Source organism: Phocoena sinus, chromosome 9, assembly GCF_008692025.1.
Source record: "Phocoena sinus isolate mPhoSin1 chromosome 9, mPhoSin1.pri, whole genome shotgun sequence".
NCBI classification, from domain to species: domain Eukaryota; kingdom Metazoa; phylum Chordata; class Mammalia; order Artiodactyla; family Phocoenidae; genus Phocoena; species Phocoena sinus.
Window position 1 is genome coordinate 72,274,623 of NC_045771.1, and position 25,824 is coordinate 72,300,446.

Here is a 25,824-nt window from a genome sequence, read left to right on the forward strand (position 1 = left end):
AGCTCAAAAGAACGTTATAAGAAAAGAATATTACAGGAAAATCCTTCTCAAAAGCATAGCAGTTAAAACCCTAAACAAAATATTAGCAGTTCATCGTTATCTTAAAAACCCATAATATAATTGTGTTTAGGCCAAGAATGTAGGATATTAACATTCCAAAATAAGTTGTTATAATTTACCACATTAAGAGAGTGAAGAAGAAATATAACCATTTCAATAGATGTTTAAAAATTTGTTGATAAATTAGACACTCAATTATGAACTACTTTTGATAAACTGGGAATAACTTTTAGCTTGATAAAGGATATCTACAAACATCCTATATTATGCATCAGATTTAAAAGTGAAACATGAGAATTTTTCTTTGAAATAAAAAACATGACAAAGATATTCACTCTTAGTGCTTCATTTTAACATTACACTGGTGGTCCTAGACAGTGCAATAGGGTAAGAAAAAGAAATTTAAAAATATAAAGATTGGAGTGGAATAAATAAATCTCTGATTATTCACAGAAGATATGATTGTATAAAGTCTATACAAAATTATTTGTTTATACATCATTGGAATTAATAAATTAGTTTAACAAAATGGATGGTTAATTTAAAAATCAATTAAAAATCAATTATTTTGATTTAAAAATGAATTATCTCTGTTGTTTTCCCAATTCTTTTAGTCTAAAAGCATACCCTGATTATGGCAGACAGCCAAGTGGAAGAACATATTCCATGTAGGTCTGTTAGCTATGGCGAGCCAAATAAAGCCTATCTCCCCATGTTTTCTTCCAATTAATCATTCCTCCATTCATTCAACATTTTTTTTAAATGCCTATTATATACCAGGCTCTATCTTTGCCTTTAAATTGCTCACAACAAAATAGAGAATGACACACATGGCTGACTACAATATAATGTGTAGAGTAATAAACAAGAGAATTTGTGTGGAAAGGAGACAAAGAGTGGAAGCAGTTTGCTCTATCAGAGAGGATTTTAGAAAAGATTTCAGAGCAGGCAGTGTTTGTGTTAGTCCTTGAATGATTTAGTAAGGTTTCACCAATTCAAAGAAGGATAGGGAAAATACAATTCAGAGGGAACAGAATAAATAAAGGTATAAGAGTATGCCAAGTATACTTGGCATATTTGGGAAACATAATATAAAAGCTAAGAGTACTTAGTAGATCCTTTGCTTGGTTGATGTGTGCATTTGTCCTCTTGTATCTGTTATATTTTGCAAAATCTGTTTAGCTTTTTTCTTCTGTTCTTTTCTCAATCATGAAAATAATAGAGATGATTTTCATGTCTCATAAGTACAAAGTGAGTTTTAAAACTTCTACTCAAGCTTCTCCAAGGATACCCTTGCCTTTTTCCATAAGTGCATCTTAGCCAACTAAAGTGATTTTTGATGATTTAAATGATCTGATTCTAAAGAATCTGAAAATTATTTATTCACAACATGATAATGGCCCCAACTTTTATGGTGTTTTAAAATAGCTGTAGTACTTAGAAATTACATGGTATATGCAACTTAACAAACATCTGAGTTGTATCAATAGGGTATTGCAACTTTCTGTAAAAGATGTAGAAAAGTAAATATCCCTATACTGAGCCCGAAAATTTATATAAAGAATTGCAGTAAGTAATGATTGCATTTAAGCTTTAGATATAGGAAACCTAGATGAGAGCTTCAAATGTCAAGAAGTTGTGTTAAAATCATGTAGTGTATCTTATAACTCTATTATTACTTGATGGAATTGTGCAAAAAGACGGTGTGATGAGTGTGTGATATTTCCTACATCTGCATCTGTTTGATCTTAGTATAACTTTTGCATGCAGAAGTTCTCTGGTTTGCATAAATTATTTCCTTATTTATCTTTTAATAACTCTTACTAACATTGATTAGCCTTATTGCCAGTGTTTTTGCTACATCTTATCGGCCAAACTAGATATATAACACAGCTTTACTGTATATTCTTATTTTTTGCTCCAAAGTTATAAAATATGACTATTTGTTTAATATTACTTTATTACAGTTAGTTATTAGATTTTATTAATAATGACCAATACTCAAATATTTATTAAACAGATGCTTCAGTCAGATGTTTTTAGTGCTTATAACTGTGAATTATTAAATCAACAAACTCGTTTAGAAAAGACAACTCAATTCTGTGGTCCCTCTATACAAGGTTTTAATATTATGAAAACAGACTAAATGCTGCTTGCCTTCTTGCCAGCTGAGAGTATTACCCATTACCTTCTCAGCAGAGCTACTAGAGAAAAAATAAAGAACCTACATTGAGAACTTTCTGAATTCAGCTCTGTCTGTGTGTATACACTCAAAATGAAACAAATTGGGGCAATTTACTGAAGGTTAAATCCTCTAAATGACATTCACCTAAAATATGCAGGGAAATGGTTTGGGAGGCTTAAATTATCAATGTAATTGCCTTAATTCTCTAGGTTGCTTTCATAAGTAGACACAACTTTATCGTATCTAACTGACAATTCCAAATTGGAGGTTTAGGGTTGTTTGTATTTTTACTCTCAACACTCTGCATCAAGTTTACTTTCTACATAACTCAGGTCCTAAAAATAGCCCACGGACCTAATGTGAGAGCGATCCAGAAGTGAGGTTTTTACATTAATGATGTGCCTGTAGCTTTCTTTCCAGTAGCTAGCACCTTTCCGTTTGTCAGCATTTTACCCTGAAGTCTCAGGAAAGCTTGTTTAAGAACTAAATATGCTCATACTACGTTGTGCTTTTATTCTTAAGTATTTGAACATAGAGTGATATTTCAGAACATTTTGTTAATAAAGCCTACCTGATTTCTATTAAAATTTTTCTCTAAGCCCTGAGAGAGAAGTGAAAGGAAAGATTATTTATGAGCAAGGTAGCTCAGCCCTGTCTAATTCTTGAGTAAGAGTTTTCCAAGTAACCTTCCGTTTATGATTCAGCAATTCCTCTGAGTTAAGAGGGTGTTACTAGGATAACATATTTTTGAAGATACTATCTGAAATACCAGATTTTTAAAAATGATTTTTAACAAATTTTAAGAGTTTAAGATTGCAGAACCTTTCACTGACACTGTGGGTTTTTTTTTTTTCCTCTTGCCAAACTGTACTGCAAGTAAACCTTTTGATGTTTTAAATGTTTTTCTTTGGCAGCTAAGAAAAACACTCTGGAAAGTTATATTTAGTGAATTTACCCATGTATAAATATCCCTGAGCTAGTCTGTTATCCTATGGCATCTGGAAGAAAGGTGCTATTGTTTTAGATTCCATGATTAAAGTATAGAATAATCAATTCAGAGAGACCCTGGGGGGAAGATTCACTCACACATTCTGTGGAAACTTGGAATCCCTGAGTTTTTTAGTTTTTTTCTACAGATGAAGAGACATAGATGGGTTCATGTTTTAGCACAGTGTCTAGTGACATCGTTTCCCATTCTTGCCATGTAATAGTTTGGCCTATTTGAGACTACTAACTTTAAACTTTCTAAGAAAACATCTTAGTTGTTGTTAATCCCTTTTTACTATTACTTTCCTCGCTTTCTGGGTCACAGTAGCTGGACAGCTATTTTGTTTGCAAGTGCTTTGCTATGCAGTTTGTCCTGCTCCACACAGAGCCACATCACCAAGGTATTCCCAGGGATGCATCATCAGATTTAGTTCTGCCAGAACACTCCATAAATTATTTAAAGCTCTTCTTCATTTCTTGCAAAACAATGTTTGCTGAGCTTCCCCATGAAAAATCAGTGTAATTCCAGAAGATCAGGATAGATTTGCAAGACAGGAATTTGTCCTGTGCTTCCACATGGCTATCTGCATAGATGTGAATACAGTGGAAGTTAAATGAAAATGTACAGTTATTTTACTTTTGGTTTTATTTGAGCATTTTCTCTACTACTTATTCAATAGCAGTTGAATAAGAGCAGCTATGTCTCGTGGCGTTCTGCTGTGAAGTGTCCAAAAGTGTAAGGTAGTTAGGTGTAAAAGCACCATGAAAATATGGATAATAGACGGCCCACCTTCTGTCTACTTCAACTTCCCTGAGGTTTCCTTTGCAGGGCCCAGCTGCATATACAGACATGATGGAATTTGGTTTGTCAGGAACCTACAAAAATTACACAAATAACTCGGATTTTTAATGAATAATACACAGACATGCACCTGCTTCAGGGACTTCATAGATTAGTTTTGTGACCAGTAGAAAATCCCCTTGGAATTCAATTACATTGCTGCAAAACAGAAAATAAAACTGGCTACACTTTTGGAACTGGTATCAGCAAAATGTTAAGTAGTTCTTGGAGCAGGCTGTTTTTTTAGGTTGTTTCAATTTAGTTTGCTTCTGTGAAACTTACTATAAAGTCATAATGTTCTGCTCATATCATTATTTACCATTCTTGCAGCTGGAGCCACTTGCAGAAGATATTCTCCAACAAACTCCGAATATGAATGCTGTTATTTCTTTACAGAAGATCATTGAAATTCAAAGTATGTCCTTAAATTTTTTTAATATTTCTAATAAGGTACTAATTAAGCTTATATTGAGAATTAGAGCACATGAAAAATATATTTGAGCTTCTCAAATATAAGGAATATATTTAAAGTAATTATAATTTCCACATATTACGTATTCATACCTAAATGTGTTGTTGTCTTGCTGTTAATGTGGCAATCTTATCTCACACTGATAACGAAATTCAGAGACTCTAGATTTAGAACCTTGTTTTTCTCCTATTTTCCAAAAGTGTTTGGATTTTTTTCCATTACTGCCACTAAGTATCTACTCAGAGCTATGAAATTAACATAGAAATTGTGATTATATTGTCCAGTCTTAACTGAGGTAAGTTATCTCCTAGTGATGCTGGAATTCACCAGTCATTTACTGGTTTTAAGTTTGTCAATAGAGGAAAAAGTTCACGAGAGAGCCTACTAGAAAATCCAACTGAACAAAAAGGAAAAGTCAGAGACCTTTTTACTATCCCAGTTCCTTTCACATCACTGTTACTTTCTCAGGAATTATTCTTTTTTAGATGATAACATGCATGAGCGTTCACGCACGCACGTGCGCGCGCACACACACACACACACACACACACACACACACACACACACACATACTGAAAGCAAGCACAAATTGACATGAAAGTCAGCATGAATGGGAAAACCAAATGGCAAAATTAAGTGTGAAGGAGGATCAGAAAACCCTTAGCTTTGCTGCTCTTTTATAGAAGCATTTTTTAACACCGCTGGAGAAGCCACCTTCCATCTATCTCTGAGTCCTTGTCTTTGCTTGCTCAGTAGTAACTTGGAGATATGGTTGTGACTGGGGTTCTATGTTATCCGTTCATCTGGTGCTTATGCAATCTAATCTAATACTTCATTAAGGTGACCAGCAGCATAAAAAATATCTACTTTTTACACATACGATTCTTTTTTTTTCTGAGTATTGTTTTTCCATTATATACACAGACTATTAAAAATTATTGTTCCTATGTATATTATGATCACATCACTTTCAATAAGCATTCTTAAAATACTTATTACATGTTGATACATGATAACTTGAGCACTTATCAAGGCAAGGCACAGAAGAGGAATAAGGCAGTTTCTAGCATTAGGGAGTTTACAGTCCAGTGTGTGAGAGGCACTAAAATAGATCATTTCAATAGAAGTCACAACATGCACTGAGATCATAGACAAGAAACAGTCGTTTTCTTAAGTCCCTTGCAGCCAGAAGGAGAAGTACTGCAAAGTGAGGAAGGTTCACGGAAGGTTTGAGGAAGGCTCGTTGGTGGTGTTAGGGCCTGACCTTGGTCTTAAGGTCTTATTACCGACCAGGGCTCTTGGCCTCCTTAATCAATAGAAATTGATCAGGGGCCAGACAAGAAATTCAGGCTAGGCTTTCTTGGGGCCCCTGCTGCAGCAGCCCCGAGCAAAAACAAACAACAGATTCCTTTGTTTGCTGGCTCGCTGAGGAGGGGGGGTAAGCTTGCTCTTTATATGAGGTTGAGGATAGGGTTGTGTCCAGGGGTCGGGCCAGAAGAGTGGCTTAGGTGTTTGTTTGGCCCGCTGCTTAGGTGGTGGTGTGTGCAGGGAGCATGTGCAGTACCCTGCTTTTGCTGCTGACCCCCTGCTTTTGCTCCAGGCTCTTCAAAAGTGGCTCTTGGGTTTTTTGGTCCCTTTGTATCTTTTGTCCAGAATTGCCCCAACTGGGCATGCAGGCAGTTATTTTTAGTCCCATGTAGTTTCTTTGTATTTTGTTGCTTGAAGAGAGGTGTGTCCAGGTGCAAGCGTTACAGCAGTGCAGCAAAGGGTCCCAGGTCCCAGTTTGTCTCAGTCTGAACAGGATTTTGGCCAGATGAAGAAAGAGTGAATGTTCTGAAGGAAATAACAGAAGCAAAAGACTCAATTTTCACATAGGTATAAAAATTCATGGTTTACATATGTCTTTAGAAACCATGCTGTTGTCTGTTGCATTGGATCTAACTTGCCAATAATGACTTTCCACTGCATGATGGTTTTCCTTTCACCACTGACATTTTTGAGTGACTTGTACAGTCGACTTTAGCCAAACAAACCTGTTTGACTCTTGAAAAGGATTCACTGAACTATCAAAATTGGCTAGATAAGAATTCTGCCCCCGTGGATTGTGAATCTCTGTCTTTTGCTCCAAAATGCATTTCAAACACCCAACACTGACCATTTCCCCGATTTAAAAATCTATTTCTGGGGCTTCCCTTGTGGTGCAGTGGTTAAGAATCTGCCTGCCAAGTCAGGGGACATGGGTTCGAGCCCTGGTCTGGGAAGATCCCACATGCCACGGAGCAACTAAGCCCGTGTGCCACAACTACTGAGCCTGCACTCTAGAGCCTGCACACCACAACTGTTGAAGCCTGTGTGCCACAACTACTGAAGCCCTCGCACCTAGAGCCCGTGCTCGCAACAAGAGAAGCCACTGCAATGAGAAGCCCGCACACCATAACGAAGAGTAGCCCCCGCTTGCCGCAACTAAAGAAAGCCTGCGTGCAGCAGCGAAGACCCAATGCAGCCAAAGATAAAATAAATAAATTTTTTAAAAAATCTATTTCCTCCTAAACTCATATTGAAGATTCCACCCAGAGCTTGTTAATCCAGTACTTCTGTAAAGTCTCCGCACTAACGTGTAGATTTTAAGTGGTATTTTTATTTAAAATTTTTCTATTATCTGAGTTTTTGTATGTTTTATGGTCTTTCGGTCATGGTTCCTTAATTATATGATAATTATCAAGAAGATGGAACCGTGTCTTCTCACCCCCACTTTTACCTGCAGGCAGGGTTGGTACCAGAGATGAGGTTTGAAGTGCATGGAAACCTGGGAATTGAGAGTTGGAAGATTTGAGCAGGATTGATTCGAATAACTCTTCAAGGCCCTAGGGAAACAAAACTTGCATCAAAGAGAGCTTCTGAAGAAGAATGCCTCCTCCTGAGTCATGGATACAGTATATGGTATAGTGGGTACTGTTGTTGGCTACTCAGTAACTATGTGTTCCTCATGTCTACTCAGAAGAAGCCTGGTTTCACACATGAATCCTTGCCGCCAGATACAGTACAGATCAGGGGAGGATGAACTTATGCCCAAAGGAGCTGTTCTTAGTCCAAGGCTAAACTTGTCAACCCACTTACCAGTGATTAGTTAAGGAGTGGGTACTTGACCAATTCTGGCCGGGGAGAAGCAAGGCTGGCTTCATGGGCTTTCAACCAGTGTAGTCACACAGGCCCCACACTTAAAAGGGCCCTACACATGGTTTAATGCTGTTACTCTTGCTGCCTTAAAATTCTCACTAATTTGTATTTTGTGACAGGGAGCCCACATTTCATTTTGCACTGAGCCTTGCTAATTATGTAGCCAGTCCTGATGAAAATCAAGGTGCTGGTGATGCAAAAAAATATTTACCAAAAAAGACTGAGAGTAGCATCACCACAAGGAGAACTCAAGTTGTGGTTGAGAAGGAACTGAATGGTGGGTTGAGGTTGTAAAAGGGAAGATAAACACAAGATTACAGTGATCTCTCACCAGTTGGGACATAGGGTGAAAATCTGTACAGAGAAAGTGCTTCAGTACTGTGGCTTTGACCACTGTGTGGTACATTTTTATGTGTTTCTCTGAATTGTGTGTCTTTGGGGCTACTCTTTTTTTTTTTTAAACATCTTTATTGGAGTATAATTGCTCTACAATGATATGTTAGTTTCTGCTTTATAACAAAGTGAATCAGCCATACATATACATATATCCCCATATCTCCTCCCTCCCACCCTCCTTATCCCACCCCTGTAGGTGGTCACAAAACACGGAGCTGATCTCCCTGTTTGCTAAGTGGCTGCTTCCCACTAGCTATCTATTTTACATTTGGTAGTGTATATATGTCAGTGCCACTCTCTTACTTCATCCCAGCTAACCCTTCCCCATCCCTGTGTCCTCAGGTCCATTCTCTACGTCTGCATCTTTATTCCTGTCCTGCCCGTAGCGTCTTAAGAACTTTTTTTTTTTGTATATACTCCATATATATGTGTTAGCATCAGGTATTTGTTTTTCTCTTTCTGACTTACTTCATGCTGTATGACAGACTCTAGGTCCATCCACCTCACTACAAATAACTCAATTTCGTTTCTTTTTATGGCTGAGTAATATTCCATTGTATATATGTGCCACATCTTCTTTATCCATGCATCTGTCAGTGGATATTTAGGTTGCTTCCATGTCCTGGCTATTGTAAATAGAGCTGCAATGAACATGGTGGTACATGACTGTTTTTGAATTATGGTTTTCTCAGGGTATATGCCCAGTAGTGGGATTGCTGGGTCATATGGTGATTCTCTTTTTAGTTGGGGCTACTCTTCCAGGTTAAAGAAACAGAAAGGGATTGTATAAAGTCTACAAAGCAATAAAAGAAAGTGGTATTTCAGAGTAACAAACTTCATAATGGCTTGGAAAATCAAAATTGTGGGTACCTGACTTAACAAACAATGCTATATTTCCTTAGAAATGATAAAATTGAACTCTCAATTTTATTTTTCTCTGTTTTATAACACACTTCCATTTCACATGCTCGTGTAGAACTCCAGGCCCTTGATTAGGCTCCCCATTTTGCCTTTGGCAGGGTAGGTAGTCAGGACTCACTAAAACTTTGTGGATCCTAGTGCAAAATGAAGATGTGTAAATGCTTCCCTGTTAAAAATTATTAATAATTTCAAGAAGATGCCAGCCGAGCATTGAACCAAGCCTGAGAGCCCTTCTGAACATGGGGTCCTTTGCAACTGCACAGGTTGCCTGTTTATGAAGCCTGCCTTGAAGGTAGCCTTTAACAGAGGAACCTTCTCTTCACGTGTCTCTAAGTGTCACCCAGGTGCCTCCTTTCAACTTAAGGAGGTGTTCGAATTTCAGCTCACCCCCTAGTCCAGGTTCTGAAGGATTCTTTTGTGCCAGGGTTTGGGACTACTGTACCAGAAAAGTATGTAAATGTTGAAAAACAGGCCTTGTAGCATGTGGGAAACATTCAGGCAGGTTCCTAGATATCCTTGTCCCAAGGCAGACGGCAAGGTGCTGACAGGCCTTATGTGTATTTCTTTGAGAACTGAGCCCCACAGCTGAGGGTATGCAGGTGCTGGAGGCCGTGATTAGCATTGGCCCTTTGCCTGGCCACATGTATGTGAGTATTTTGCAGCAGGATCATCCCTGTTGTCCTGTTCTTGTTTATATTACTTATTTAGCTGAGAAGAAAAGGCCTTACAAGGCAACAGCAGGGCACCTATTTCTCCTGACAGGTAAAGACCCCCACCCCTGACAGGTCAGGGGCTGGTTTCATCTTCAGATGGTGGGTGTATACAAAGATCAACCATCTCTGAAATAACAAAAGGGAGGTAATGGACAAGAAGCTTCATGTTTGCACATGCTGTTCACTCTGCTAACAAAGGCTTCTGCCTCATCCCTATTAAGTTTTCAAGACTTAGCTTGGATGTTCTCTGTTTTGGGAAGCCGTCTATGAATCCCCATTCATCCCTATTCTAGATTAGGTGCATTTCCTGGGTGCTTTCATGGCAGAGATTGTTTTTGCTGGTGTTCTTTGCTTTTAATCGCTGTGTCCTCTGCACAGTTCTGGAATGTTGTAGGTGCTCTGCAAATGTTTGTTGAATGAATGAATCAGCCAGTATGTCAGTATTTGCCACACTCTTTTTTCCTTAGCCTAGATTGACTTTTCAACTAAGGTTATACTTCTTGGTTAGGTCATACAGAACAAGAGATTAAGAAGTGCAGGAAAAATCTATATGAGAGCACATTTCTTCACTCTCTTTCACAACCCACAATGATGAATCATTTCTAAGTTAGAAAGCACATGAACTGCTTGTGAGCTACCATTTCCATCGCTAAGCTTGGAGATGGCAGTTCTAAGAGTTGACTGGCCAGCTGTAATCACCAGCAAGCAATGCCAGGTAAAAGTCAGCCCAGAGTAGGATAAAGGACCCTCATATGTATATAGGCTTTCCTGAAACCCACCCTAACAACTCACAGTCCGTTGAACTCTTACCTTTTTCTGCATAGTACGGTGAGAAGCAAGATTCCCAAATGTCATGTTTCACACTAGTCCTGGCCCGTGATAACATTTTCACTGATTTTGAAGGGAAGAACCATGAAGCGAGTTTTCCACAAAACTAAATTTATTTAGTTTGAAAGACTATAATTTTAAGTTTGAAAAACATATAATGAATGATGTTGATATTGATCTATGAAACCTCAAAATATGAAAACCACAAGTATATAGTCATGGTTTCCTTTTATTTATTTAAATTTTTTAGTAAGAAGAGTACTCCTTTTAAGTGTCAACCAATTTTGTAGACCTCCTGCATGATAATAACGATAATCATAGTATCTTTTGAATTGTGGATCAAGAAAATATATGTGTACACAAGGATTTGAGGATTCTTTTAAAATTTTGCTGCAACCCTCCAGTGGTTTGCAGCTGATAAGTTGAAAAACACTAGTGTGGAGGGTTTTAAAATGATATGAATTTCAGTATAATCCTCACCAGCCATGTGACGATGAGCTAGCCACTTAACTTTCCTAAGGAATTTCCAGAGGAATGACATGACATATCACCACACCGATTTTCTAAGGTGGTGCCACTGTGGCAACAAGATGGCAGATCAGAAGCGGAGTCATAAAAGAACAGTAGGCAGTTTTTCCCTTTACCCCCACTTTCATCTTTTTCCCACTCTAGGAATTCTTCCCTTGTTTAGTAGATTGAGGTCTTCTTAGAATTCCTTATTATGCCAACCACAGAAAACTGGTGACATAGGCCAGAATGAGGAAGAGTAAGTAAGTAAGTAATTGCAGTGTCACCGTATGTTTTTGTCAAACTTGTTGTGTATCAGTGGAGAAACAACATCCATGCCTCCTGCATATAAAATTTGTCACTATGGCTAAATTTATCTGTATTTTTTAAAACTCACCCACACACAGGACACACATTATTATTTAGGGCAATGAGAATTGCATTTATGGTCTTCTGAATTTATCCAACTTTTGAGACCAATATGAAAAGGGATATGATTATCTCACTGCAGGAGAATACACCATGTAACTATGTAATTGACTATGAGGTAGTCAGTTATCCACATGGTTCAGGCAGCTACAATGGGCAGAGCACACCTTTCACCCATTCTAGGGGGAAAAAAAATGAAATCAAATTTTCTCTGGGAGATCTGAGGCAAGTATAGTTGACACCAACTCCTTGTCAGAATTCTGCTTAACTTATGTTTTTAATATGTGTTATTGAATGAATGACTTCCTTTTCCTCTTTTTGTTGTTATTCTTTTCCTTCTCCCCCTCTTCCTTAATCTGCTTCTCTTATTATTACTCTATATCCTCTGTTCCAGGAACTACCCTTAGAAGTAACAACTGATGTTGGAAACAAACAAAGGAATGTTAATTTTGTTGATTTCATTTCCACTCTATTTCCAATGGAGATAACTGTTGGTAAAAATAAAATACAGACACTGTTGATGTTGTATTAGAGTGGATAATCAGAGAAGGTGCTATCCAGTTCTCTTGGTAATTAAGAGATCTGGATAGTAATTAATGAAAAAAAGCTATTAAAGTAAGATAAACCTTGCTCTAAAGATGACAGTCATTTTCTTCTTTTATGTGAAATATCATTCTCAGCCATCTCCTTCCATTACTTTAATACCCTCTACATACCCCCTTCCCAAGGAGAAAGGGCATTTACATCAGAGGATCCAGGAGAAAATCACATTGTTTCTAATCTGAAAGGAATTTGTGTACATCTCTTGTTGTGAGGAAACTGTCCAAGATTTTGACCTCATGGGGCTATGCGCATAGATTAAAGGGTTGTTTCCCCAGATGGCAACAAGCACTGCATAAATCATTTCACTAACTCTCTAGCTTCTTGACTCCACACCCAAATGCTAACCCACACTCAGTTTTTCTTCTCTCTTTTTGTCCCTTCTTGTTTTGATTTTCTACCTTTTTTCCTTATCTCTCTGTCTTTCCCTCTCTCCTCCACCTTCATCCTCTTCAGACCCAGGGGAGAAGAACAAGAGATATGCATGATGTTGAAAATGGGCTTTTAACTCATAAGGATTTAATGATTTATTTCAAGCAGGGAAGGAACATGATCAAACCTGCATTTCAGAAGATCACTATGCCTGCAGTAAGGACAGGAGATTTAGCAGAACTTACTGTCAAATGTGAACAGTTTAATTCAGAAGTAGAGCTGGCTTCGTATGTAATTAATAGGCATGGAGAGGATTAATGGTTTCTAAGTTTCAGGCTTGGACAACAGAGTAGGTACTGATGTCACCTCCTGTGATGGGGAACAGTAGAGGAAGAAAAGGTTTGCAAGGAAAGATGAATATTAGACTTAAGAAAAAGAAACTGCTGATTGAAAGGCTTAAAATTTGGAGCACCCATCTTAAATATCAGTTTTCTCCACAGTAAAGTTATGGAGGCATATTGGATGAAATTATTTACACAATGCAAACCCTGTAAGCTGTTAACAAGTAATAAAATAACAATTACTGAGTGTTTTCAGTGTGCCAGGCACTGCTCTAAGCACTCTTATTAATGTAAGTTAAATCATTTAATCTACTTAACAACCCTATGAGGTAGGTACTATTTTCATTCCCCTTTTACAATCAAGTAAACTGAGGCACATCTAGGTTAAATACTTTGCAAGAACACATAGTTACTAAATGGACAAAAGCAAACTCATAAACCAGGCATTCTAGCTCCAGAGTCTGTGGTGTTTGCCATTACGTTATTCTAGCTCACAAAGAAATTAATTCCTTTTGCAATTTTTTGTATGCACTTTTTTCTGTTTCATCCAAAAGTGACAGGTTTAGGGGGGAAATCAGTTAAACTGAAGATTTGGAGTTTTGGACATTCTGGTTCTGAAGATTTGGAGTTTTGGACATTCTGGTTAATTGAGGTTTAGCCACAGTCAGTTTTAGAAGGGCAGTGCCAAGTTGCAGGGAGCCATGGAGCTATGAATCCACTCTGGAGTCCCTTGTAAACTTTCAAAATACATCTAATCACACAGAAATGCAAGGATTGGCAGAATTTCAAATCCCTGCCCTGCTGAGTTTAAAACCCTGACTGTTGTCAGGTGTGAGCTGCTATTTGTCATAGATTTTTTGGCTTTAGACAGAGGCCTTGACGTTGCAGCCCTGGGCCAGGCCGACCTTCATTGAAGAAAAGCAGCGTTAGACATTTTCCCACTATTAACCCCGCCAACCCTTGCTTGTATCAGAGCCAGGTCAACCTTGTACACATGGCTTTTTGAAAGTTGATTTTGAACTCCTAATTAACCATTCTCTTGAAATGTTGAGACTCTGATTATTGTTTGGTGGAGCACTAATACTAGAATATACCAGAATTAAAAGGAAAACCTGCCATCTGCTTAGAGACTTAACTTGTCTGGAATTTTTTTTTAATTCCAACTACATCTATAATTATGAGTTTTCTTTCACTCATGTTTCTACTAAGGCAGAACTAATCACACCAAGAGTCTAAATAAAACTATGCATCTTTCTAGGACTGAAAACTCTTTAAGGACAGAAATGCTTTCTGATTATACTCAGCTGTTAGCACCCAGATGCACTTCACACATGCAATACCATTATGGTGTGCTCGAAGGTCAAGTTTGGGGAAGATCATTTGTTAGGTATTTATATATACATTATACACACACATGCACAAACATAGATTATATATATGCGTATGTATAAATAAAGTATATATGTACATATAATCTCTAGTCCTCACACAATTCTGCAATGCATAATTAGTTTCCTCATCTTGTTCATGAATAAATTGAGGCTTAACAAGTTTAGATCACTCATTGGAAGTCTGTCAACTAATAGCACTAAAACCAACATTTGAACCCTGGTCTGGCTATGACCTTCCTGTTCCCACTTCATTTCACAGATAAGAACAGAGTTCCACCAGACTTCCTGTTCCCAAGTATCCCAGGATAGACACTAGAATAGACCTCTCCTAAATAGCTTCTGCATACGTTAAAACAGACTATTTTAATCCATTAGTGGGCTTCCTAGAACATAAGGGAATATGAGGGAAAAAGAAAACATAAACTGAAATTTAATAGGGAGCGAGCAGTAATCAATAAGTAACACAAAATGGGAGAGTATCCCTGGGGCAAATGATGACATCAGTGCTATAACTGCACAAAAAAGCCTGAAGTCTGCATCGAAGTTAGGGATATGAGTTTGATAGATACTAAAGAGGTTTTGTCTTCCTCCTCAATTCTGGAGGAAGTAAATACAATTCCTTTCTGGAGGAAGTATCCCTAATTTAGACCCTCAGTATATGCAGAGATCAAATTCAACAGAATACGAGCTCAAGTAAATAAATACATACATATTTAAATAAATGAATAAAGCAAAATGCACGAGGACACAAGCCACTAGGGAAAGTCAGCAGAAAAGAGAAACAGAGAATAATAAACTTTATTTGTGGGGTTAAAATGGTGGAGGGGCATAGTTTCAAGTAATGATAATAGATTTAAAATATTCATTTACTTTCACTCCTCCATAAAACTCCACTAAAAATTAAGAGGATTTTTTTTGTTGTTTTGTTTTGCTTTGTTTTGTTTTTAAGACATACACTCATAGGGATGAAGAATGCAAAAGGAAATAATAGGAACCTGGAGAGCAGATGACCATCTGTTACTGTCTTAGCAGACCCGAAAAAAATGAATTCTAAACCAGTACTAGCAGGCATATCTTGCCAGAGAAGGATACATGAGACGCATAGAGAATTGTTGACCCACACACCTAAGACTTTGTATTTTATTTCATTTATTTTAATTTGTCATTTTTTCTAATTCATTATCCCTTTCCTTTCTTCACTTCTATGTCCAGCTTAAAAACACTAACTCTTAAATCCATTTGCCCTTCTACCTTTAATCTGCCTTAAAAATCTTGCCCTTTTACTTTACCAATCTAATGAAGTCTCAACCCTGAATATAGTCTACAAGGAACTTTCTCTAACACTGGATGTAAATAAACAGGTCTGCTTGAGATTGTCACGAATCATAGCAATTTGATTTCCTGTAAGTTTATGAACACCAAACTCAAGTGGGCCCATTATAATCCTGCTGTGTTTCTCAGGTCAATTTTCACTGCCTCTCTCAAACTACTTTTTCAAATTTCACTCTCCTCAAACCTCCATCTGTTTCACCTTTGCTGGCAATCTCAGCAATAACCTTTTCTTGGAGTAAATTGCAGCTACCAAACTGCTTTCTTTGAATTCTTCATTCTCATCAACAATTAAACAACCTAAAATCTCTCATCTTAAAAAACAAACTCCAACAGCCTCACTCCTTCCCCAGTTTACCATCCTATTTCTCTCAAACCCTCCAGGAACAAATTCTTGAAAAAAGTTTCTATCTAGTTATCTTCATTTTCACAGCTAGAAATCCCTATTGGAACCACTCTATTCTGGTTTCAATCTCACTGTGGTCACCAGTGGCATTTTTACTGCCAGATTTAAAAAGTGATTTTATTAAACTTTATTTTGAAATAATTTTAAGTATAGAGAAAACTTGCAAATATAATACACTATAGAATTCTCATATAACCTTCCCCTGGCTTCCCTTAAGTTGACATCTTGCAAAACCATATCACAGTTACAGGAACTAAGAAATTAATAGTCATACAGTACTGTTAACTATAGTCTTTCATTGGATTCTACCAGTTTTTTCACTAATTTCCTTATTCTCTTCCAGAATTCAGTCTATAATCAACACATTGCGTTTAGTTGTCATGTCTCAGTCTCCTCTCAACTACGACAGTTCTTCAGTCTTTCTATGCCTTTTATGACCTTGACACTTTTGAAGAGTACTGGTCAGTTATTTTGAAAAATGTCTCTCAGCTTGGGTTTCTCTAACGTTTCCTCATAATTAGATTGAGGATATGCATTTTTGGCAGGATTACCACAGCAGTGATTCAGTATCGTTCTTAGTGCATCAGATCTGCAGCACATAATGTCAATATGTTTTATTATTGGTAAGGTTAGCCCTAGCCTGGATCACTTGATTAAGGCGATCTTCAGTATAAAGTTAGAATATTTCCCTTTGGAATTAGTAAATACGTTGGGAAGATACTTTGAGATTATGCAAATATACTGTTTCTCCTCAAATTTTTGCCCATTAACTTTAGCAGCCATCAGTAGATCTTGCCTGCAAAAATTATTACTCTGGTGTTCCAATGCCGACTTTCTATTTTCTTTACTCTGTCTACATTTCTTACTTGGAAGTTATCTGTAATGAGGAACTGTCCTTTCTCTTCCATTTACTAACTTATTCATTATAATATTTATATCAGTATGGACTCATGTATATTTATTCTATAGGTTATAATCCAATACTATCATTATTTATTTTGTTGTTGAAATTGTTCAAGCTCTGATTATTCAGAGCTCTTTCAGGATGGCTCCTATATCCTTTTGACTTGGCTTCAGACAAATACAGTCTAACATTCCAATCTCCCAGAGTCTTTGAATCCCTTCCTCTTCATTAAACCAAGGTAGGTCTGATGTTTCTAAATCACTTCCTGTGGGCCACCTTTCGGTTCATGTTTTAGCCAACCAAACAAATGAAGTTAGAACCCTTCTTAACTCTTCTAGCTGCAGCATTAAATGCAGCACCTCTGCTTAGTGGGCCCATCATCCTCTACCTAAATGCTTTTCACCCTACATAGTCTTAAGTATATAATATGGATAAGTTGTTTCAACCCTCTTTACTTCAGTTTTCTCAACTATAAAATAAAGAAAATGAGATTATCTTACAAGGTGGTTTTGAATTTTTATGAAATTACATATAGAGCACATTTTCATAGGCAATTAATAAATATTTCTTATCATTTTACTTATCGTTGTTTTCATCCCAGACCATAGCTTCATAGTCACCTCTACGTGAATAACTCCAAAATTTCTATCTTCAGCTCAGACCACAGACCTGAGTTCCAGATGTTTCCTAAACTTCTAGCTCAGCATCTTCCCCTAGATGTTGCAAAGGCATGTCTAGTCAACATGCCCAAAGCCAGTCATTATTTTTGCCCCAAACCTCAACCTCTTCCACGTTTACTGGTCCAAGTAAATGGCATCACTATCCTTCCAGTTTTGCTGGAGAGGAATCTAGGAGTTATCCTTCTTGTTGTTCTTTCCATTTCTGTCTACATCCAATCCATTACCCCAACCTGTTTGTTGTACTCCTTAAACATTTCATTTATCCAACCAATTATTTCTGTTCCCATGGCCACTGTCCCAAATCAGGCTTCCATCATCTTTCTACTGTACCATTTCTATATCCTACAAAGTGGTCTCCAACATCCAATTTTGGTTTCTCCATTTTTGTTTCTCTAACGTGCTGCCAGAGTGATCTTTTACAAAATAAGGCATATTCGTCTCCCTACCTCCTTGCTTTGAACCAGAGGTCAGCAAATTTTTTTCTGTACAGTACTAGACGGTAATTATACGAGGCTGTGTTTCAACTGCCTAACTCTTCCATTGTAGCAAGGAAGTGGCCATAGCCAGTGTGTAATGAACATGGCTGTTTTCAATGAAACTTTATTTACAAAAAAAGCGTGTGGGTCTGTGTCTTTATTCCCGTCTTAACCCTAGGTTCTTCATTACCTTTTTTTTGTTTGTTTTTTCTTAGATTCCATATATATGTGGACTTGAGGATATGGGGAGGGGAAAGGGTAAGCTGTGACAAAGTGAGAGAGTGGCATGGACATATATACACTACCAAACATAATATAGATAGCTAGTGGGAAGCAGCCACATAGCACAGGGAGATCAGCTCGGTGCTTTGTGACCACCTAGAGGGGTGGGATAGGGAGGGTGGGAGGGAGGGAGACACAAGAGGGAAGAGATATGGGAACATATATATATATATGTGTAACTGATTCACTTTGTTATAAAGCAGAAACTAACACACCATTGTAAAGCAATTATACTCCAATAAAGATGTTTAAAAAAAAGGGTGTGGGACCAATTTGGTTTCTGAAAAAGGAAAAATCTGAAACAAGTGGTATCTGGATGTGATATTAAAATACCAGACATCAACCAAAACACCAATTGTAAAGGACACCTAAATTTCTGGCCTGGGAGATGGAGGGAGAAATATTCAACATTTCTGCCACCTGATGCCATAAACAGGTATGCTGTAGCCACAGCTTGTGACATGCATGAAGTCACCAAGCTGTCAGAAGGTGCGGTTGGGAGGAACATGGGGAATCAGAGGTTAGGAATAGATAAAATGTGTTCAAGAAATAGAGAGGGAGCAGAGTTTAGTGCTCAATTGTTGTTTCCCAAGAAGGCTGATAATGAACATGTAACTTTGCACAAAATGTTTATCAGTATTGATCTTTCGTCATGGGGATATAGTGATGAGTGACAAGAACACTGAAGACACAATGATGTTGAATCAGTAGTAGTATCTACTTTAAAATGTAGTCATTATTAAAAACAAAACAAAAATAAAAACTAAGGCCACAGGGGACAATTTAACAAGTGCAGTTGCAGAAGGTGCATTTAGGTATTACTTATGAAGCATGGATTTTTATTTAGATAAAATGACTACGCATTTAGTTTTTATTTTAATTTTTTAATGAGTTTTCAATTTCAAGCGTTTTTTTTTTTTTTCTTTCCCCAGCTCCAAAGTGAGGTAATAGTTGTTATTTGTTGACTCCGCTAGAAGAATATCTTGGTTAAAGATGCAGTGTCCTTAGGATGCTACAAACAGAAAAATCAGTTAATTCAAATAATGATTTGATATTTTTCATTCAATTCATGGAATTAAAGTTTTTGGAAATAAATCTGGAAAAGAAAAACTTAGGGCATTACTATGAATGCTGTTATAAATTACAGTGAAAATCTAACACTGACAATATAATCTTTTGATTTCATATTAATATGAAAATTTAAATTTTGCTGGAGCATAGCTTAATCTTAAAGAACAGAAATATATTTGGCATTGATTACATAATACCAAATTCCTTAACATTTTATAAATAATAAGATATAAGTTTAATAAAAATGTATTTTTAAATCCCTAAAAACAAAACTCAATAAGCTTGATATTCTATCAATGAAAGTTTATGGTGGTGTTCTCAAAATTTAAAATAATTTTTTATAAACACAGGGTAAACTACAATTAAATGAAATACAAAGTTCTTAAAATACAAATGATATTGATGACAAAGAAACACGTTCAGCATGGCAGTACAAAATTTCTCTTTGCTGCCCATTATCAACCATACTTTAGAAATGTTTGAAATGACTATTCTGCAATAATACTGAACTATTTTGTAAGTCAGTTTTCTGAACTTCGATTACATCTTTCTAATCATTTAGAATTGACTAATCAAAATATTCAATAAATGGCCCTCTGAACTCACATATGAAGGAATAACTACTATAGGAATTGCCTGTTGATCAGAAATAAAAGTAAACTAGGAAAAACACATATGAAACTTTTTAACATTTATTTTATTGATGTATAGTTGATTTACAACGTTGTGTTAATTTCTGCTCTACAGCGAAGTGATTCAGTTATACACATATAGACATTATTTTTCATATTCCTTTCTATTGTGGTTTATCACAGGCTATTGAGTATAGTTCCCTGCGCTATACAGTAGGACCTTGTAGCTTATCCATTCTATATATAATAGTTTGCATCTGCTAATCCCAAATTCCCAATCCATTCCTCCCCCCACCACCCTTGGCAACCATAAGTCTCTTCTCTATATCTGTGAGTCTGTTTCTGTTTCACAGATAAGTTCATTTGTGTCATATTTTAGATTCCACATATAAGTGATATCATATGGGATTTGTCTTTCTCTTTCTGACTTAACTTCAGTTAGTATAATAATCTCTAGGTCCATCCGTGTTGCTGCAGATGGCATTATTTCATTCTTTTTTATGGTTGATTAGTATTCCATTATATATATGTACCACATTTTCTTTATCCATTCATCTGTTGATAGACATTTAGGTTGTTTTCATGTCTTGGCTATTGTGAATAGTGCTGCTATGAACATAGGGGTGCATGTTTCTTTTTTAATTATAGCTTTGTTGGGATGTATGCCCAGGAGTGGGATTGCTGGATCATATGGCAACTCTAGTTTTCTGAGGAACCTTCATCCTGTTTTCCATAGTGGCTGCACCAGTTTACATTCCCACCAACAATGTAGGAGTGTGAAACTCTGTTTTTGGACACCAGACAGCAGGCATTGAAGGCCTGTGATCCTAGCAGGAAACAAACAAGGAAAGAGAAACAAAATGATTCCTACAATTGCTGGAGCTTACTGATAAGAGGCAAGTTCCAGGCTGCAGCACAGGGAGAGAGAATTCAAAGAGTGTAGTGGTTTTTCTGAGTAGAAAATGAAGTGATCAGAGTTTGGGGGGATTGAAGTGACTAGAATTTGTGAGGCAGAATACTTGCGATAAAGTTGCTGCACAAAGAAAGAGTTCTGGGTATCTGTACAAGAGTTTCCTTAAACCACTGTCTTACCTTTCCATACATGAGGTGAAACTCCACAAGGCTGGGGAACTAACCAGTGGAAAACAGTGGGTTAAACAATTCAAGGAGTTCAAACAGAACTGGGAGTAGTTTGCATTCCCACTAGCCAGAGTGGAAAGACCTTGTAATATACAAGGCATCATGTAGAGATATCAAAATGGTTTCATCTTAGTAATAGGGCTAAATTAACTTTATACTAAAGCCTGCTCTGGAGTTAGTCTAATAAAGAATACAAGCATCCTCAAAAAGTTCATACTGATTGCAAGCAATTTAACTGCATGCCCAAAGTCCAATGCTTTAAAAGAACACAGCAAAATTCAACAACCAAAAATGTTCAAATTAACAATGTCAGGCATCCAAAAGAAAATCACCAGGCATACAAGGAAGTAGGAAACTATGACCTAGAACCAGAAGACAAGTCAGTTAACAGAAACTAACTCAGTAATGCAAGGTATGATGAAATTAACAGATGAGAATGTTACTTCCTATGTAAACAGGAAAGTACAAACATACTGCAGAAAAATATGAAAAACAGAACATGTAAATGGAAGTTTTAGAGATAGAAATAAAATATTTGATATTAAAAAATTCTGCAACCTAAAAGGATTAATGGCAGATTATAAACTACAGAAGACAAAAGAAAAAAAACAAAAACAGTTAAGCTAAAGAACAGAAACTATCCAAAGTGAAGAATAGAGAGAAAAATACTTTTAAAAAGTATATCAGTTATATATTGGGCAACATCAGTCAGTTCAACATACCTATAAGTGGAGTCTTACGAAAGGGGGGAATATTTGAAGAAATAATGGGAAAATGTTTCATAAATTTGCTGAAAACTACAGATCCCCAGATCCAAGAAATCCAGTGATTCACCAGCAAAATAAATATGAATAAACTCACACTGAGAAACATCAAAGAAACCAGACAAAAGAAAAAGCATATTACATTCAAAGAAACAAAGATAGAGATGATAAGATAAAAAAATGATAAGAAATTTTTTGTTTTGGCCGCACAGCGCAGGATCTTAGTTCTGTGACCAGGGATCGAACCTGTGCCCCCTGCAGTGGAAGTGTGGAGTCCTAACCACGGGACCACCAGGGAATTCCAATAAAGAAATCTTTTGAATCTCAAAAGTATTATGTTAAGTGAAAGATATTAAAGACTACATAGGGGCTTCCCTGGTGGCGCAGCGGTTGAGAGTCCGCCTGCCGATGCAGGGGACACGGGTTCGTGCCCCGGTCCGGGAAGATCCCACATGCCGCGGGGCGGCTGGGCCCGTGAGCCATGGCCGCTGAGCCTGCGCATCCGGCACCTGTGCTCCACAACGGGAGAGGCCACAACAGTGAGAGGCCCGCGTACCGAAAAAAAAAAAAAAAAAAAAAAAAAAGACTACATAGTATATGGTTACATTTCTATGAAATTCTAGAAAAAGCAAAAGTTGTACTGTGGCAGAATTTTAGTGGTTGTCAGGGGCTAAGAAGGAGGGTAAGAAATTAATTCCAAAGGGCCAAAAGTAACTTTTTGGGTTGAAGAAAGTATTACATATTTTGATTGTTGTAGTGGTTATCATAACCTGCCCTTAAAGTTGATAAATTTTATTGACTGTATACACTATACCTCAATGAAGCTGATAAAAAAAAGTCATGAAATGAAGCAAAAATATGCCTTTGAAACTTTTAAAGGACTGCAATTACAGGAAATAGTATTTGCAAAAAGGAAAACATTTAAATTGACCCCTACAAAAGCAAAGGAATAAATGAACAAACTGAAGGATAAGAACTCAAACAATGTACAAGATTTGATTTTGAAAATCTGTAACTAGGCTTTCAAAGATATATATTTGTTGATAGAATCATTGATAAAACTATTCTTAGGGCTTCCCTGGTGGCACAGTGGTTGAGAGTCCGCCTGCTGACGCAGGGGACACGGGTTCGTGCCACGGTCCGGGAAGATTTCACATGCCGCGGAGCGGCTGGGCCCGTGAGCCATGGCCGCTGAGCCTGCGCGTCCGGAGCCTGTGCTCCGCAACAAGAGAGACCGCAACAGTGAGAGGCCCGCGTACCGCAAAAAAAAAAAAAAAACAAAACCAAAAAACTATTCTTAGTTGGATAAATACATTCTGTTCTGGAATGTAATGAAATTTAGGAAGTCATATGATTTTGCAGCATCTAAATTTGGTAAATAAAATTTTAAGTTATAAACGGAGAAAACTTTTTTGATAAGTTCAGCTTACATAAAATATTTGCCAAAGGTATTCTGAAAAGAGGAACAAGACAGTAGTCATGAAAATATTTGGTATGAAATACTCATTTCAATATTTTGAAAATTGGAAGTGAAAATATTTCACATTTAGCGGATATTGCTCTGAGCTTACCAGATCGCACTGCACTGGTAGAGACAGTATTTGTCAACCAAAAATATTATAGTCTCTCAAGAAGAGTAAATTAAAGATGCCACAATTTAAAATTTATTAACTCTAAAATTCTGCTTTGAAGATTTCAGGCAATTTTATGAAACAGTCTAAAATATTCAGACCACATTGAAACAGAAAAATACCAGTGATAACTCTGTCAGTGAGATATATGACCACAAAACTGATTAACATGTGAACGTTTACCAAAAATCATAATACTGTTTGTCATTTTCTAATGTTTAGATAATATTTTGAAAGTTGGTTACTATGCTTTGGCATACATGAATTGTGCTATTTCTATGTTTTAGAATTAATAACTAATAATTAGTTGTGACAATTTTTGAATAGTACTATTTTATAGGCCCACTGGTATAATTTGTCAACTAATAAGTAAATAGTTCTATAACATATAATTTTTATTTTTAGCCCCATTTTCGCCTCAAGATTGCCCCAACATGAATGAAAAATTACCTCATCACTCTATTTATACACCAGTTTCCAATATATCTTTATTTTTGCATATATACAGTGCTTAGGATCCCAAGAAAGTTCTCCATTTAGCTAAGAAATACATCCTTTTTTAAAATATATTTATTTGTTTAGTTATTTATTTAGTTTTAGCTGTGTTGGGTCTTCATTGCTGCACGCGGGCTTTCTCTATTTGCAGCGAGCAGGGGCTACGCTTTGTTGCGGTGCACGGGCTTCTCATTGCGGTGGCTTCTCTTGTTGCAGAGCACAGCCTCTAGGCGCGTGGGCATCAGTAGTTGTGGCTCGCAGGCTCAGTAGTTGTGGCTCCCAGGCTCTAGAGCGCAGGCTCAGTAGTTGTGGCACACGGGCTTAGCTGCTCCACGGCATGTGGCATCTTCCGGGACCAGGGCTCGAATCCGTGTCCCCTGCATGGGCAGGCGGATTCTTAACCAGTGCGCCACCAGGGAAGCTCCAGAAATATATCTTAATGAACCTGAAAGAGACCACATTGTGAAACTCCCGGGCTGCCAGTGGGAGCATTTTACTCTTCTCTGAGGATTTAGTATTCTGAAATGGGAGCAAAATTACCAGACTTGTGTTTTAGAAGGACTGTCATAGCAATGTGGGTGATAGATTGCATGAGAATAGACAGGAAAAATGCAGAAAAGAATTTCTCTTTAAAAACAGCTAACAAGCTCTGAGCTCTGGAGAATCCATGAACATAGGCCCCTTGTACGTCCCACAGGTGTTAATAATCTCTAAGGTTGAAGGGATAGGAAGAAGTTTCGGTCAGCGCCAGCTTCTTTTCCTATGGGAACATGGGACGTAATGACAAAAGAGGACATCATTCAAGCGGCAAGAACAAATTTGAGAAGTGACTCCAAGGCTCCCAATGATGATGGAAGGGGGAGGTTGTGGGGTCAGGAGGTTTTCAGAGTCTCAGAGGGCTTTGGTTGGGAAAACGTTTGGTGGATAGGTTATTGCTAACACAGACCTTCACGTGTCAACAAGTACCTTTTTTTCCAAATTGATCATTATCAAGAAAAACCTGGTTTATGCTGAAGTCTGATTACACAGTACCTGCAACATGTCCTTTCATGGCTCCTATCTGACCCAGTGACACTCCATCTGTGTCCCCCACTTCTAACTCTTGACTGTCTGCATTCTGCTATCTAGTTTTTACCTTTTAGATTCATTCTTTGCTTCACCTCTACAGACAAAATACAAATGCAGAACAATGAAAGCCAAATAATTCCCCCCCAGAAGTGCTGAGAAGTGGGAAGATTTATGCAATGGGAAAAATGAATAAAGATAGAGGATATGATCAAAGAGGGAGTGTGTGTGTCCAGGTTTAATGGAAAACCCCTCACTTCTGCCAGTTTTATTGCCTTAGGAGAGCAGCACAGTGGTGGCTGGTTACTAGTATTCTACTTTATGAATAGCAGCTCCTGAAAACTCTGGCAGTACACCTTACTTCATTTGTCTAACTTGCTAATGGGGCTATTATTCTCACGCCAACAGATAGGATTTTTCTTGCACATATGTTTCTGTAGGGGGAAAAAAAATACCCATCACATGAAAATATAACCCATAAACTATAGGGTTTGAATTGGCTGCACAGTCTTGCCATACCTACTTCCATTTTAATTATTCTTCTTTACAAATAGAGATAGTGGCCTATAAATGCATTATTAATGTAGAATATTTCCCTTGTTTTTATAGGCTTTGCTAAAAGCCATGTTGAATTTAAAGTTTTGGGTTATTTCTGAGTGAAGAACCTCACACATTTGGATAAAAACCACTTCTAACATTTAATCTTAGCAGGATATTTTATACACGTTA

At 37.3% G+C, this 25,824-nt stretch overlaps 1 protein-coding gene across 5 annotated transcripts in view; it reads left to right on the top strand.

The window, feature by feature from the left end:
* Positions 1 to 25,824, top strand: part of HDAC9 (histone deacetylase 9) — an 825,073-nt gene that overhangs the window by 766,447 nt on the left and 32,802 nt on the right. For all 5 annotated transcript variants that reach the window (XM_032642337.1, XM_032642308.1, XM_032642307.1 and 2 more), the window contains one exon: positions 4,404 to 4,488. In XM_032642337.1, coding sequence (XP_032498228.1) covers positions 4,404 to 4,488 — 85 coding nt within the window. The remainder of the gene's footprint in view (positions 1 to 4,403; positions 4,489 to 25,824) is intronic.